Source organism: Temnothorax longispinosus, chromosome 10 (genome assembly GCF_030848805.1).
Source record: "Temnothorax longispinosus isolate EJ_2023e chromosome 10, Tlon_JGU_v1, whole genome shotgun sequence".
NCBI lineage: Eukaryota > Metazoa > Arthropoda > Insecta > Hymenoptera > Formicidae > Temnothorax > Temnothorax longispinosus.
In genome coordinates, this window is record NC_092367.1 from 2,891,766 (window position 1) to 2,904,144 (window position 12,379).

A 12,379-nucleotide genomic window follows, 5' to 3' on the forward strand; every position below is an offset into this window, starting at 1 on the left:
AATAATATAATTTCTAAAATCAATAATAAAAAAAATTTAGAAATATTTATTAAAAGAATATTCAATTTTATAGTACAAGATGTAAAATGTATATGCATGTGTGTATCTGCATATACATGGATTTAGAATTTGATAATTACAGTTCAAGTTACTTCGGTTATATATTGCAATTCAAGTGAATTGTATTTCTCCTCGCACGTACCTGCCAGATTACATTATAAAAGCTACAAACGCGATAGATGTAATTTTATTTTATTAGTGCGTATTAATATTAAATTAATGAGAAAATAATTTTCTAGATTATTTAAAATCCAATATATAATAATAGCATATAATAATTACAAAGTATATATACGCTTTTTAATATGTATATATTTATTGTATACATTTTAAAGAGGAGAGAGAGAGAGATATGTTATAAGATGAATTATAATTTTTAAATAAAAATTTAACAATTTGCATGATATCATATAAAACTGGCGATTTTATTCTAAAAATCACCTGTAACTTAGCGTTTAGATGGATCATCCACCTGTGTCGGTGATGAATCGGCGACAAGAATCAACCCTTTCCCGTTGTAAAGTGCACATGACCGGACAGGTACCTATCTATTTCCATATAGACTCACTTTCGTATTGAATATAAAAAAGGGGGAACTTGGCACCTGCTGCCGGTAGCTGGGCCATGCAAATACTTACACATGATGAATAAAAAAGAGGGTTCGTAGCAAAGGGAAAGGGTTCTCGCCGCCTTATTCAGATTAGGGGCCCGCTTATGGCATTTGAATGCGGCGACCCTTCGTAATGCCACTTGATCCTCTTGATTTTACACTGTAAGTGTTTTCACCCTTCATCGCCAGACGGAACTCCACCCAGGGAACGATCCTTCCGTTCCGGAACGAACGGTATATACCACTTTAATAATTCATATTAACAATAGAAGACGATCGACGCGATATCGTAGGGATAGATATATCGTCGGCACGACATTGTTGCGACATTACAGACATATTTTGAAAATAATTCTTCTCTTTCTTCTTGAAGTAGATTTCGCAATTTTCTTTGATTAACATTAATGGAAAGAGGAGAATATCGTGAGCACATAGACGATTTTCAATGCTTCTCCAAGCGTTACCAATTATATATGTAATAACAGAACACTTTAAACTAGATATCCGTAAATCTTTACTGAGGAATTTCGTTTGCGCGCATTTATAATAACTGGCTATTAGAATCAGAGCGCGTACATATTATTCGCGCCTCTCTCGTGACTTCGTGTCGGTAGGGGCGTCATTAAAATCAATACCGGCTCGCTCTCTCCTCTCCGCTTCCTTCTCTTTCGTTTCCCTCGCTATCGTCGTCCTTGTTCGCTTATCATCACTATCCTCGTTGCACCATAAACGCGAGGGTGGCGGAATCGAGGTAGGGGTTGCCCCTTCCTATGTATCTGGCATGCGAGGCGAAGGACGAGGCGTTGGTGGGGACCAGGACGAAGAAACGAGAGAGTCGGCGGGAGAGAAAAAGCACGAGGAAGACGAAACTTTGGGGGAGCAAGGGGGAGGATGGTACGATAAGAGGAAGGCTGCGTTTGTGATGTGAGGTACGTGGTACATGCGATAAGGAGTGGGGGGATAGCGTTCCCATGGCCAATAAGAACCTCTTTAAAGCGCCCTTTTTGCACGGAACTGCGCATGCCGGATTCAAATCTGGGCGAGCTAGGTATCGAGTGGCAGTAGGGGTGGAAGTGAAGCGACAATGGTAGTGGTAAACGAGATGGTAGTAGTGGCGATAGCGGTGGTGGTGGACGTCGGCTGTATGGAAATATGATAGCGCGATAAGAAAAAGAAGAAAGGCAATGACGCCTATGTGTGTGCAACGTGAAGGGGATAGGCGTGGGTAGGGAGAGTGCTATGGTTCTCGCGACCAATAAAAGGGCCAGTTTAAAGCGCCTTATTTTTTGCACTGGCACTGCGCATGCTGAATTCAAATCTTGGGAGTGGTGAGACTGGATGGATTTGTATGGAAATATGATAGGTGAGAGGTATCGCCCGGGTCGAGACATGGCGGCCGATAGAAATGTTTATTCGTTTCACCATTCTCGTCAATATTTCCGCTATGCATTTTCATTATCGCTTTTGTAATGTATTGACTTGCGGAAAAATGTGTGACAAATATGTAAAATATCAAACATTTATATACAAACGTTTGTTTTGAAATGTGTAACGATAAACATATATGTATTACAGATTAATTATATTATTTCAAAAAGAAGATTATATCATTTGTCTGTTATAGCTTCATTTATTTTTAAACATGTAAAAAAATTGCCAGATAATACCGGCTTCAGATAACATCATAAAGTTTGTATGCATTTATTTGCCGGGTCTTGTGTGTCAGTGTTGGCAGGAACATCCCGTAGGCTAGCACAATAATCACATTGTTTGGCACATCGCCCTCTCGAGTAATCCTTGTAACTATACCCACCTGCTGCCATATCTCATCGGTGTCAATCGAACCGTAATACCACAAGCTCTCAATCGCCAGGTATATCAATCCGAAAGATCTCTGAAGAAGAAATCTCAATGTGTTTATCACGAACTCATAGTTGATGCACATTCTTAATGTATTCCTAAATATTAAGTATAATTAGGTAATTGATACTTCTTATTTTGAATTTTAAAAATAATATGTAGAACTCCTTGCGAAATAATTTAACATATATCAATTTTTAGAGTCTGAAGTATTAAGCTAATTATTATTTTAGAAGAGATTATTTTACGATATGTAAATTGAAATATGCAAAATATTTTGTGAAACACTTGACTTCCGACGAATAATCACAGTAGTCGAAAGGATAGGAACTTGCGTGGGTGGTCTAGCGTGAGAGGCTTCTTGCGAATTCTGCCTCTAACTAATTCCATCTCCGACTCTTCGTTACGTGCGCGCTGACCACACTATCTTACAGTATCTGCGGTTGTACGTCGTGTGTGTCCACGTGATATTTCCAAGATATTAAAATGGATACACCGCATACGGTGCATTTTCACGTTCAGCGCATTTGGTTACCCTCAGCCTCGTCTGGTTCCCATTAGAGAAAACCGCGAAGAAGCATGCGAATCGAACCGGTCCGGTGCAACTCGCCACCGGATTGGTCAGCTCCGGAATCAAGCCGAGTTTAATTCTTAAGCATTGGTCACGGAACAGGTCTTTAAGTATCAAGGTCTAATCGTCATCATCTCCACCGGGTAGGGCAGGTAGCACGGCGATTGGTTGTGAGCGTATGCGTATGCAAATTCGTTTGCTTGCCCTCTCTTTTTCTCTTTCTCTCTCACATTCTCTTTCTTCTTTTCTCTCGTTTCTTTCTCTTTCTCCCTCTTCGGCTTTGCGGACAGCAGCCCGATGCACGCGAGATGAAAAAGGCGCGCTCGCGCTCGCGCGAGTTCCGCGGCCGGAGAACTCGCCTCTGGCTCGCCGGGCGGAGCCGCGTGCAATCCGCGTTTTCTTGCGATTGGAGGCGGCGTCCCCACCGACGCGTTCACTGCCCCCACCTCGGCAATCATGCAGACTGTGTTGGACGGCCACGCTTTTCGTTCCACACGGCTCTCCTTGTCCCGCTCCTGTTTGATCGAGGCCGCCGGTGCTCTTTCCTTGTTCCTCCAACGATTTTTCCTCTTCCTTCTCGGAGCGACTAACAACTCCCCCACCTTGGGTTACTCCGCTCTGCGGCCGCGTTCGCCGTGGCCGGTAGGCGGCCAAGCGAACGTACGTGAGTCCTCTAGTGTAGCTGCACACATGCACGCGACAGCATCTGACCGCTGTACCACCAGCCGCCGCCGCCGCCGCCGTAGCCGCAGCCGCAGCCGTAGCTACCGCCGTCGTAGCGCGTCGCGTAAACTCTCGTCCAAGTGTGTCTTTGATCACGCCGAACGAGAAGGACGCGTCGACAGGTTGACCTGACTCATCCCGTTGACAGGTCGCAGGTAGTTACTGTTATTGGCGCTCTCTAACGTCGTCATCGGCCGATTTGACATGCTGCGTCGTGACAGATCGGCGCTAATCATCGCACGTGTTATTTAGGATGACGTGATTATCTAACAAATAAGATACGACGGCGAAAAGTGGTAAATTGGTGTAGTGACCTGGCTGAGCTAGTCGAAATCGTGACCATTGACGATGTTGACGAGATAGTGTTTGTTGATGAGTTCATCAGAACAAGTGCTCTTATCTCTGGCACATCAATGACACTTGTAAAACTGCCGCAAAGACTTTTTGTTGATCCGAGTATTTGAAGTAGGTGTATGTCGTTGGTACAGACAATTCGGATCGAACTTCAGTCAGGACGATTGACTGTTTGAGTCAGTGATAGCAGTGCCGGCACTTCACGTGCTTTACGACTAATGTTTTGACAGTCATCTGACAGAAGCAGTACGACCAAAAGACTTATTATAAAGATACGTTTGTGATGAGGCTAAAGATTGTTTCTGCAAATAACAACGACGGTCAGAGCTCAGGTATTTTACGCGGGGGACAAATCGTGCATTGGATAGTTACATCTTAAACTGGAGTACATCGCTACCGCAAGAACGTGTACGTGACTGTGAGACTCCTGAATGAGTGTAGTGCATTCTTAAAAGTACTGTGTTTTCAAGAACTCGAAGACATTGATTGGATCTCATATGGAAGCGAGAGAAATCATGTTAACTAGTACGCAGTGAATGTCGCAAGGTGCTAAGACCATTAGAAGCAGCTGTGGATATTTTTTGATAAATTGATTGAATCAAATCCAAGTATAACACTTCTAGGCGGTATTCCATCCTCAAAGCATTCTGCGAGCGATGATAGTCGACGCAAGCCGTTAAGTTCGCAGCAAACGATCTCCCACTGCGCGGAACGGCGCGATCCTTCGTCGAGAGCAGAAACCAGCAGGTGACCACGTTGGATCTCGCAGCGTTGACTGCCTACGGGGGCGTTTCGGGACCCAGGGTCGCGGTGGCGGGCACCGGGGTCCTTGCGCTGCCCCGCTTGATACCCGACAAGGGTTTATCATCGCCCGGAGGCCAGTCGAAGTCAAAGTCCGCAGGGCTGGCGGGTCTCGACAGCGAGGCGGTGCGCCGGTGGGTCGCGGAGGCCACGCGAACCGTCCGGCAGTTGCCGCATGCGGTGGTAGTGCCTGTAAGTTCTCCGCAACACCAGCAGCAACAGCAGCAGCAACAACATCATCGACAGCCACAGCAGCAGCATCAGCACCATCATCATACTACGCACAGGCAACGTCAGGAACCCAGCCCACCATCGGTGGGACTCTCTTCCTTCGTTCTACCAATATCGATGACGCAGACTCCCAGTATGCGTCTGCTGGAGAACAACAACTTGGTCGAAGTTGCCATGGCCCAGCAGCAACAACAACAACAACAGTCCCAGCAGTCGACACAGAAACAGAAACAGACGAGTCCCACAAATAACAACACAATAGAAGCCTGGAGATCGATTCAAGGCGGTCATCAGTGGTGGAGTCCGCCCAGTAGTATTCAGCAGGAACAGCAACAGCAGCAGCAGCAGCAGCAACAACAAGTACCGTCGATCGCACAGGTTTCTCAACCGCAGAAGCATCAGCCGCAAGTGCAATCGGAAATCGATCAGCCGCTCGACTTCTCTGTCGGTTCCCTGCAGCAGCAGAAGCTGCATTCGCGCGTGAGGACTATGCACGAGAGACTTCAAGGTAGGATGCATGATAACAACAACGGAACGAGCGGCCAAAAGATCATCAGAGGAGACGTCAGCAGGCGAAGCTATAGTCCCAGTGAAGCTAGTTCCAGCAGCAGCGAAGACGAGGGTGTCTCTACCGGCGGCAGTCCTACGGGACCTCTTCGGGGTGCCTCGGGTGAGCGTCAATCAAATTACACACGTTTCGTTAGAGTTTGGGATATATTCAGAGTCATCATGATTCCTTAATTTGTAATTATGAAGGTTAATACGCGCGCGCGAAAGGAGGGAAGAAAGAAATTACTCCGTTAATTCTCTCTCTTTTGAAATGTGTTTATTAATGTTAAAATTATATGACGATTTGTAAAATTTTTACGCATTTACATGATTAATTCTCTCAATTAATTATTTTTGAAAATTTTGTAACATAACGTAATCGTTGTATAAATCGAAGCTAAATAGCTGATGCAATATTTTTAATTCCGTTAAGTAAACATAGATTAAGTTTTATTTATTATTATTTCTCTCTCTCTCTCTCTTTCTCTCAAGTAGTTATTTCATTATTAAATGCAATCAATATGATATGAAAGCGAATAAAAGCAAGTATTTATCTTTATCGCAATTTCTTACTTCGCTCAATTAACAGAGAATATTGCGCGACAGTTAAACAATTTGTCATTATCGATACTGAATCGCAGACGTGCGTTAAACAATTAAAATTATCTGATTAAATGTAGATTAATACGTTTATATATCACTGTAAACAACGAGAATCAAGCATTTTGTGGAAAACGTTATGTTTGTCAGCTGCCAGCGCAGTCTGCCGTTGCATTCTCGACGCCCCCGCGCTTCATTGTTGCCATGGAAGCATTGTGCAGCGTGGCATTGTATCGGGTCATGTGGTCCCCCCCCAATCGCGAGAAACGATTTATCTGAAATGACCGGATTTTGCATTAATGCATCTCGTTCTTGCTATTCTGTGCGCGGAACGCGTGCCAATTGAATCTGGGGGGAGGAAGAGGGGGTTAAATTTACGTTTAGAGGATAAATTTATTTTAAAAGGAAGAGAGAGAGACTCGCGATGCACTTGTATTTTGCACGAGGGTAAACTATTTTTTATGATACTATTTTCCACAATGAAAGTGATACATGACTATTCGATATTAATTATTACTTTTGAAAGTAATGCAATAATCTTGTGTATTAACGTATCAGATATCCAGGTTATTGTTCAGATTACTATGAAGATGTTACGACGTTTTCATCGTCATCGTGGCGGGGACGATGACTAATCGGTACTCGTTAACGATCCGCTATCTTGTCAACGCGCATTCGCGCATTTGTAAAATTAGTTCAAGTGCTATCTATGTTAAGACTGAGTTTAAGAATCGATATCACGCGCATTAACAGATAACTGAGTCACCATCAATCGCTTTGATGGTAATTTCCATGCCGAGACATCGATCGTGTAATTTCAATCAACGCTGTTCACGTCAATTATTCGCTTATGATATATGCTACGTTTGCGCACCGTCTTTGGACGTTATTAATTACGTGCAAAGTTGCACGCGGGCTTATTAATAGCCGCGCCACACGCGCCGCACGTTTCTGCTTTCAATTCAGAATTACCGGTTCCTGATAAACGTGCGATTCACGGCTGCTGCACGTGTCGTTTGTAACGTATCTCTTTCGTACGTCGACAATCGCGCAACACACATAGATAAAATCTTAAGTCGCGCCGGTATCGCGTGATAATATATGTAATGAATAGTTACCGGTTAATAGTAGACGAACGTTGTGTTCCATAAAAGTGGTTTTGCTAAAAATTGACTTCAATTTTCGCCAAAGAAGCTCGAAGGGTCGATAAGAAACACGTCAAGCTATATTATTACTGCTTACATTCTTATATCGGTATTATCATTATAGTAAGGTCACTTGTCAGTAAAATTCATTAGAAATTGCGTTATTAGAACAAGATAATCACGATAACAGAGAAAAAAAAATATTGATTAAGGTGGATCGGTGTTAGATCTGCTAAGAGATCATAATTTTTACACAGGCCGTCTCTATTAACTGCGATATGCGACGCGATAAATAGAAAATTAATAACGTCGAAGATGTTGTTAATGTACGTTGATTAGCTGCGATAAGCACTAGATCGAAGGGATAGGCAGAAAAATTACAAACCAATTGATACTATTGATAAAAATGCGTATCACGCTTTAGTCGGCCCGGTGTTGTTAATCTATGGCAATTACGTCTATGTATTCCTCGTATTCAAGCACCTGATATCGAGGTTATCCGCATGATAAGTCCTTCCTCTACATAGTTGCACTATTTAAAAATAGTTGCAATATTTAAAAAAAGAAATGCAATGGTAAATACGCGGTGCTGCGTACGAACGGAAAGGAAAAATGACCGTTATCGTATCAGTCGATAACGTCTTAGCTCTAATACTTGTTTGAATAAATATTCCACGTAGTCGTGTGATTGCATGGTTATTTTCGGCGTACGCTGAAATCGTGACGCAAAAATCTTGCTTAGTAAGTCGTGTGCATAAGTTGATCAATATATTTTTATCTTCACCAATCGGTTGACAAAATATTCATTTCGTAATGAGAATTATTACGCCATAAAATAACGAAGAAATATTAGAGAATTGATTAATTGGGATAACTCTGTTTCGATGATATACTTAAGAATTTATATTCGGGGGTAGAAGGGATTATTCGAAAAATTAATGTCTAATGTTTCAAAGAATTATAAATTGTTTTGATTATATCTATTTCCATTTGATGGTATTCAACGATGATGATTCCGCATCTCGATGAAAGTGCGCGTCGAGTATGGGCAGTTCCAGGTACACGTTTCATAGGGCCCAAGGACCTGTTCCCCCTGCTAGCCCGGGTGTATTACGATGTAACCCGATACGCGTTTGATTCTATGTTATTTACGAGCAGGTGTATCGGCGCAACAATGTTTATCGGCGTAATTAGATTCTATACCTACGTAATCTTTATCACACGTCGATGAGTTGTGGCGCGGCGAAAATCATGCTTTCAGAACGCATATGCACGATGATAATAATTTTCTCGAACACCTCTACATTGATTTCGATTGTCACGCCTTTTTACCGCCCATTGATCGGTAAGGGCTAGGTAACACGATTTCTCACGTAAATAAATATATCAAATGTTTACAATATAAAAAGTATTTGAAAGAAAGCCATATTTATTTAAATATATATTTTTAAAGAAAAGAAAATTAAATTATTTTATATTAGGTTTGTGTAATTAAAATATCTAACAATGAGATGCAAATTTTAAAACATACTGATTGAAATAATTTTCGGTTACCTTGTCGCACGTTTTCTTAACAGAGTTAACAAATTTGCTTTTAATACCATATCAATATATTCAAAACAATTATATTTTATTTTTATTATTAAACATTTTAAAATGTTTTCAGACACATTTTAACGATCAACCATCCATTTTCGTTTATCTGCGCTTAATTTAACTAAAGCTACCACGAATTTCTTTGATGTAGAGCGGCAAACACTAATAACAATTCGCGATTACCGATTAGAATCCTTATTGGATTCATCTTTTTCATCATGATCGTTTCCGCTAACTATCCCTAAGAGCCGCTGTGTTTTTTCCTTCATTAGCGTTTTCTGTGACTCGTCCGGGTGCACTCGAGTGCCGTCGGATCACTCGCGTGCGGAAAATTAGACGGCCTTCCGATTTGCGAGAGTACTCATGAGGTACACGCCGATCCCTTTCGCGCTCCTCGCTTCGTGATCAGTGATCTTCGAGCTTCAAATGTGTCGACGGAAATTCTGCGAAGTCCATTCTCGTCTAAAACGAAACCCAAACCCCTGAAGGATATCGTTAGTTAGGTAGCCATGTTCCTCTCGAGGTGCTTGAAAGTTTCTTAGCTTCTGTTTATACCTGGACTTACTTATCTATCGAAACAATGCAAGGGTTATGAAAATTTAAATAATAGTAAGTTTAAAAAAAATAGTAATCTGTAAAATTTTAAATTTATTTTTCAATCATGTTCATTCGTTACAGCATTCTGAGTAGCAACAGCTGATCGTTATATTGATACATATATAAACACCGACAAACGATATTTGATTATTCGCGTTGGAGCATATGCCTGCGACAGTTGCGGTCGAGATTATTAATCAATCGACTAACGAGATACTAATTAATTATTCTATTATATACATTAAGTCGCAGCGTCCAATGAGAAAACACGCGATTGAGCGCGCGCGTTATCCTCATTCTGTTTTATGCCGGTGCCCGCGCGCGTCATTAACTTATGATTAGCCATATAAAGTCGGGGCGCGCATCGATAAAAAATGTATATCGATACGACCGATGCATCGGCAATGCGCTGTATCGGCCAGCGTTTCGTCGAGATCCGCTCGACGTCGGCAGTCAATGACGGATAAAATCGCATTTATTGACTCGCGCCAGATTAATCGCGACCGAATAATATATTTATCTTACTGCCCGAGTCTCCACGGCCGTACGAGTGAAACGGCCTTTATCGATCGGCGATCTCTCGCTCGCGTCACTCGAGAAACGAAGGCTTGGCTCGGAGATAAAAAGCCGACGCGTTAAAGAGGCGGCCGGAAGCGCGCGGTACCTCGCACGGCTAATACGTACAATGACTATGAATACATAAAGACGCGTTATCAAATGGGATTTGTTCAACGGATAACGCAGTCAAGAAAAAAGCTGCGTGTATAATAAAAAAAAATTAGTACTTAACAGAGACACTTAAAATTTGAGCCTCTTATTTTTCCTATAATTAGTACTATGATTTCTCGAGGGAACAAATTAATATTAGTAAAGTATATCAACGCAAGTAGATAACTTTTTAAGTATAAATAGACTGGTGATTATTTTTGTGCATTTCTATGGAAATTATGCTAATTATATCTTATGTGAGGTTTTTCTGTACACGTAATTATAAGATCTTGTGACGCTATATGGACATAATTATCTACTACTTTGAATATGTAAATAGTTACACGGCTTTATCGTTTATCGTATTGTTTAATCGTAAACCGGGATTCTAGGAAACGTGAAGTAAGGACGGATATGACTGATCATACCGAAAAATCTTCGCATCAAACGTACGTTGAGGCATGTATATAACGGGAGGATTTTTGTCGCAATAGATATTCTTGAGAATTTATACGTGATGAACTTAATTTATAATTGCATTTTCTGTCACGCGCAGGTTATATGCTACAGTAATCGATTCTAAATAATTGCAAAGAAAAGAATGTGCAAATATGGCAGCCATTCTATGCCTCTATCGCATAGTTTGTTAAAATTGTCTCAACTGCAATTTTTAGAATTTCCAGAATTCTTTATGGAAGATCTGAGCTTTTTTTTTTAGTTATATTGAAATTCTGAAAATAGAATGCTATTAATTAACTTTATTATCTTATGCTTTTATTAACTTTATTACAAGTAGTCATTACTCTTCGGAGTTTATACTCATTCTTTCGTGAAGATTGTCTGAAATAATCATCGATGTGCGTGCACATCGCCATGGTCGAATATGTGTGATGATACGATTTTAATGAAAAATCCGCTATTCCTAGAAGAAGCCGGAAGCGGCCGAACTGCTTGCGTTGCGTCACCGGCAGCATGGCATAATGCCTCCTTATTTGCATTGTCCGTCGGGTTTCCGATTATACCTTATACGACCCTCGAATTAAGGCCCTGGCTGTAACCTGCCCGAAACGCTTCAGGCTAGCACACCGAATCCCGATTATTACGTTGGGACGTACACGGCGCGCCTTCCGAGGACGATCGTCGACACGTGACTCGCTGAAGAACCCGTCACTTGAGCGGACCACTCGAAAAGTAATGCCGGTTTTTAACATGCGGACTTCACGCTACTTGCGTTTGTATCTTACGATAAATGTGACGGATTCGACAGCCAATTTCATCAACATCCGTTAACTTGAACTTTAGTTTAATTGATTCTTTTTTGTTTTTTTTCTGCAAGAAGTGAGAAAAAGAATCTTAAAAGAGAAAGAAGGTCATTTAAAATTCAATTAAAATTAAATTTTGCGTGAACAAACTCGGTAATAAACTATCTGAATAAACTATCATTTGAATTTAAAATATAAAAAAATCTACTAAAATTGCGATGAATCAATTATTGTATTTTTAACAAAGTTGCCTTGGACGCACCGCGCGTTCGTTGCTCTGAAAATCTTACCTGTTACCTTGAGAGACACGGACTGGTCGCACGAAAAAGCTTGAGATACGTGACTCGTACGAGTGGGTGGTGGACATAGGGAGGTCAGTTCGCGGGAATGGGAAATAGCGGTGCGGGGATTCCTGGTAGATAGGCAGAGGTAGTAAGGAAGATACCTATAGAGCCCATGGCAGGTAAAGCCGATGGATAAATCTCACCTTGGATAGGTCAGGTTGGGTCGGGACGATTCGTCGTGGAGGACCGTGCAAGGGTCACGTGGCTCTGCTCTTTCCTCTTTCTTTCTTCGCTTCGTATCTGTTTTCTCCTTTTCTCTCTCGTTCTCGTTTAACGCTCCTTTTCTAGGATACGAGAAAACCCTGTAGGCCTTTCTAACCCTTGCTGAAGATGCATTTCGGCCCTGGCGCGACACGCGTGCGGTGCGA

At 41.7% G+C, this 12,379-nt stretch overlaps 2 protein-coding genes across 3 annotated transcripts in view; one reads left to right on the plus strand and one right to left on the minus strand.

Annotated features, from left to right (window-relative positions):
* Positions 1-2,064: 2,064 nt before the first annotated feature.
* Positions 2,065-4,030, minus strand: LOC139820262 (uncharacterized). The gene is given in 4 exon segments (XM_071790403.1): positions 2,065-3,653; positions 3,689-3,721; positions 3,723-3,865; positions 3,953-4,030. Coding segments are annotated over 4 exon segments (693 nt in total). The 3' UTR covers positions 2,065-3,214.
* Positions 4,031-4,841: 811 nt separating this feature from the next.
* LOC139820619 (uncharacterized) overlaps positions 4,842-12,379 on the plus strand; it is a 124,403-nt gene continuing 116,865 nt past the window's right edge. Inside the window, exon 1 of one of the 2 annotated variants that reach the window (XM_071791018.1) lies at positions 4,842-5,880. In XM_071791018.1, coding sequence (XP_071647119.1) covers positions 5,328-5,880 — 553 coding nt within the window. In that variant the 5' untranslated portion in view covers positions 4,842-5,327. The remainder of the gene's footprint in view (positions 5,881-12,379) is intronic. The other variant, XM_071791017.1, reaches the window with a different exon arrangement.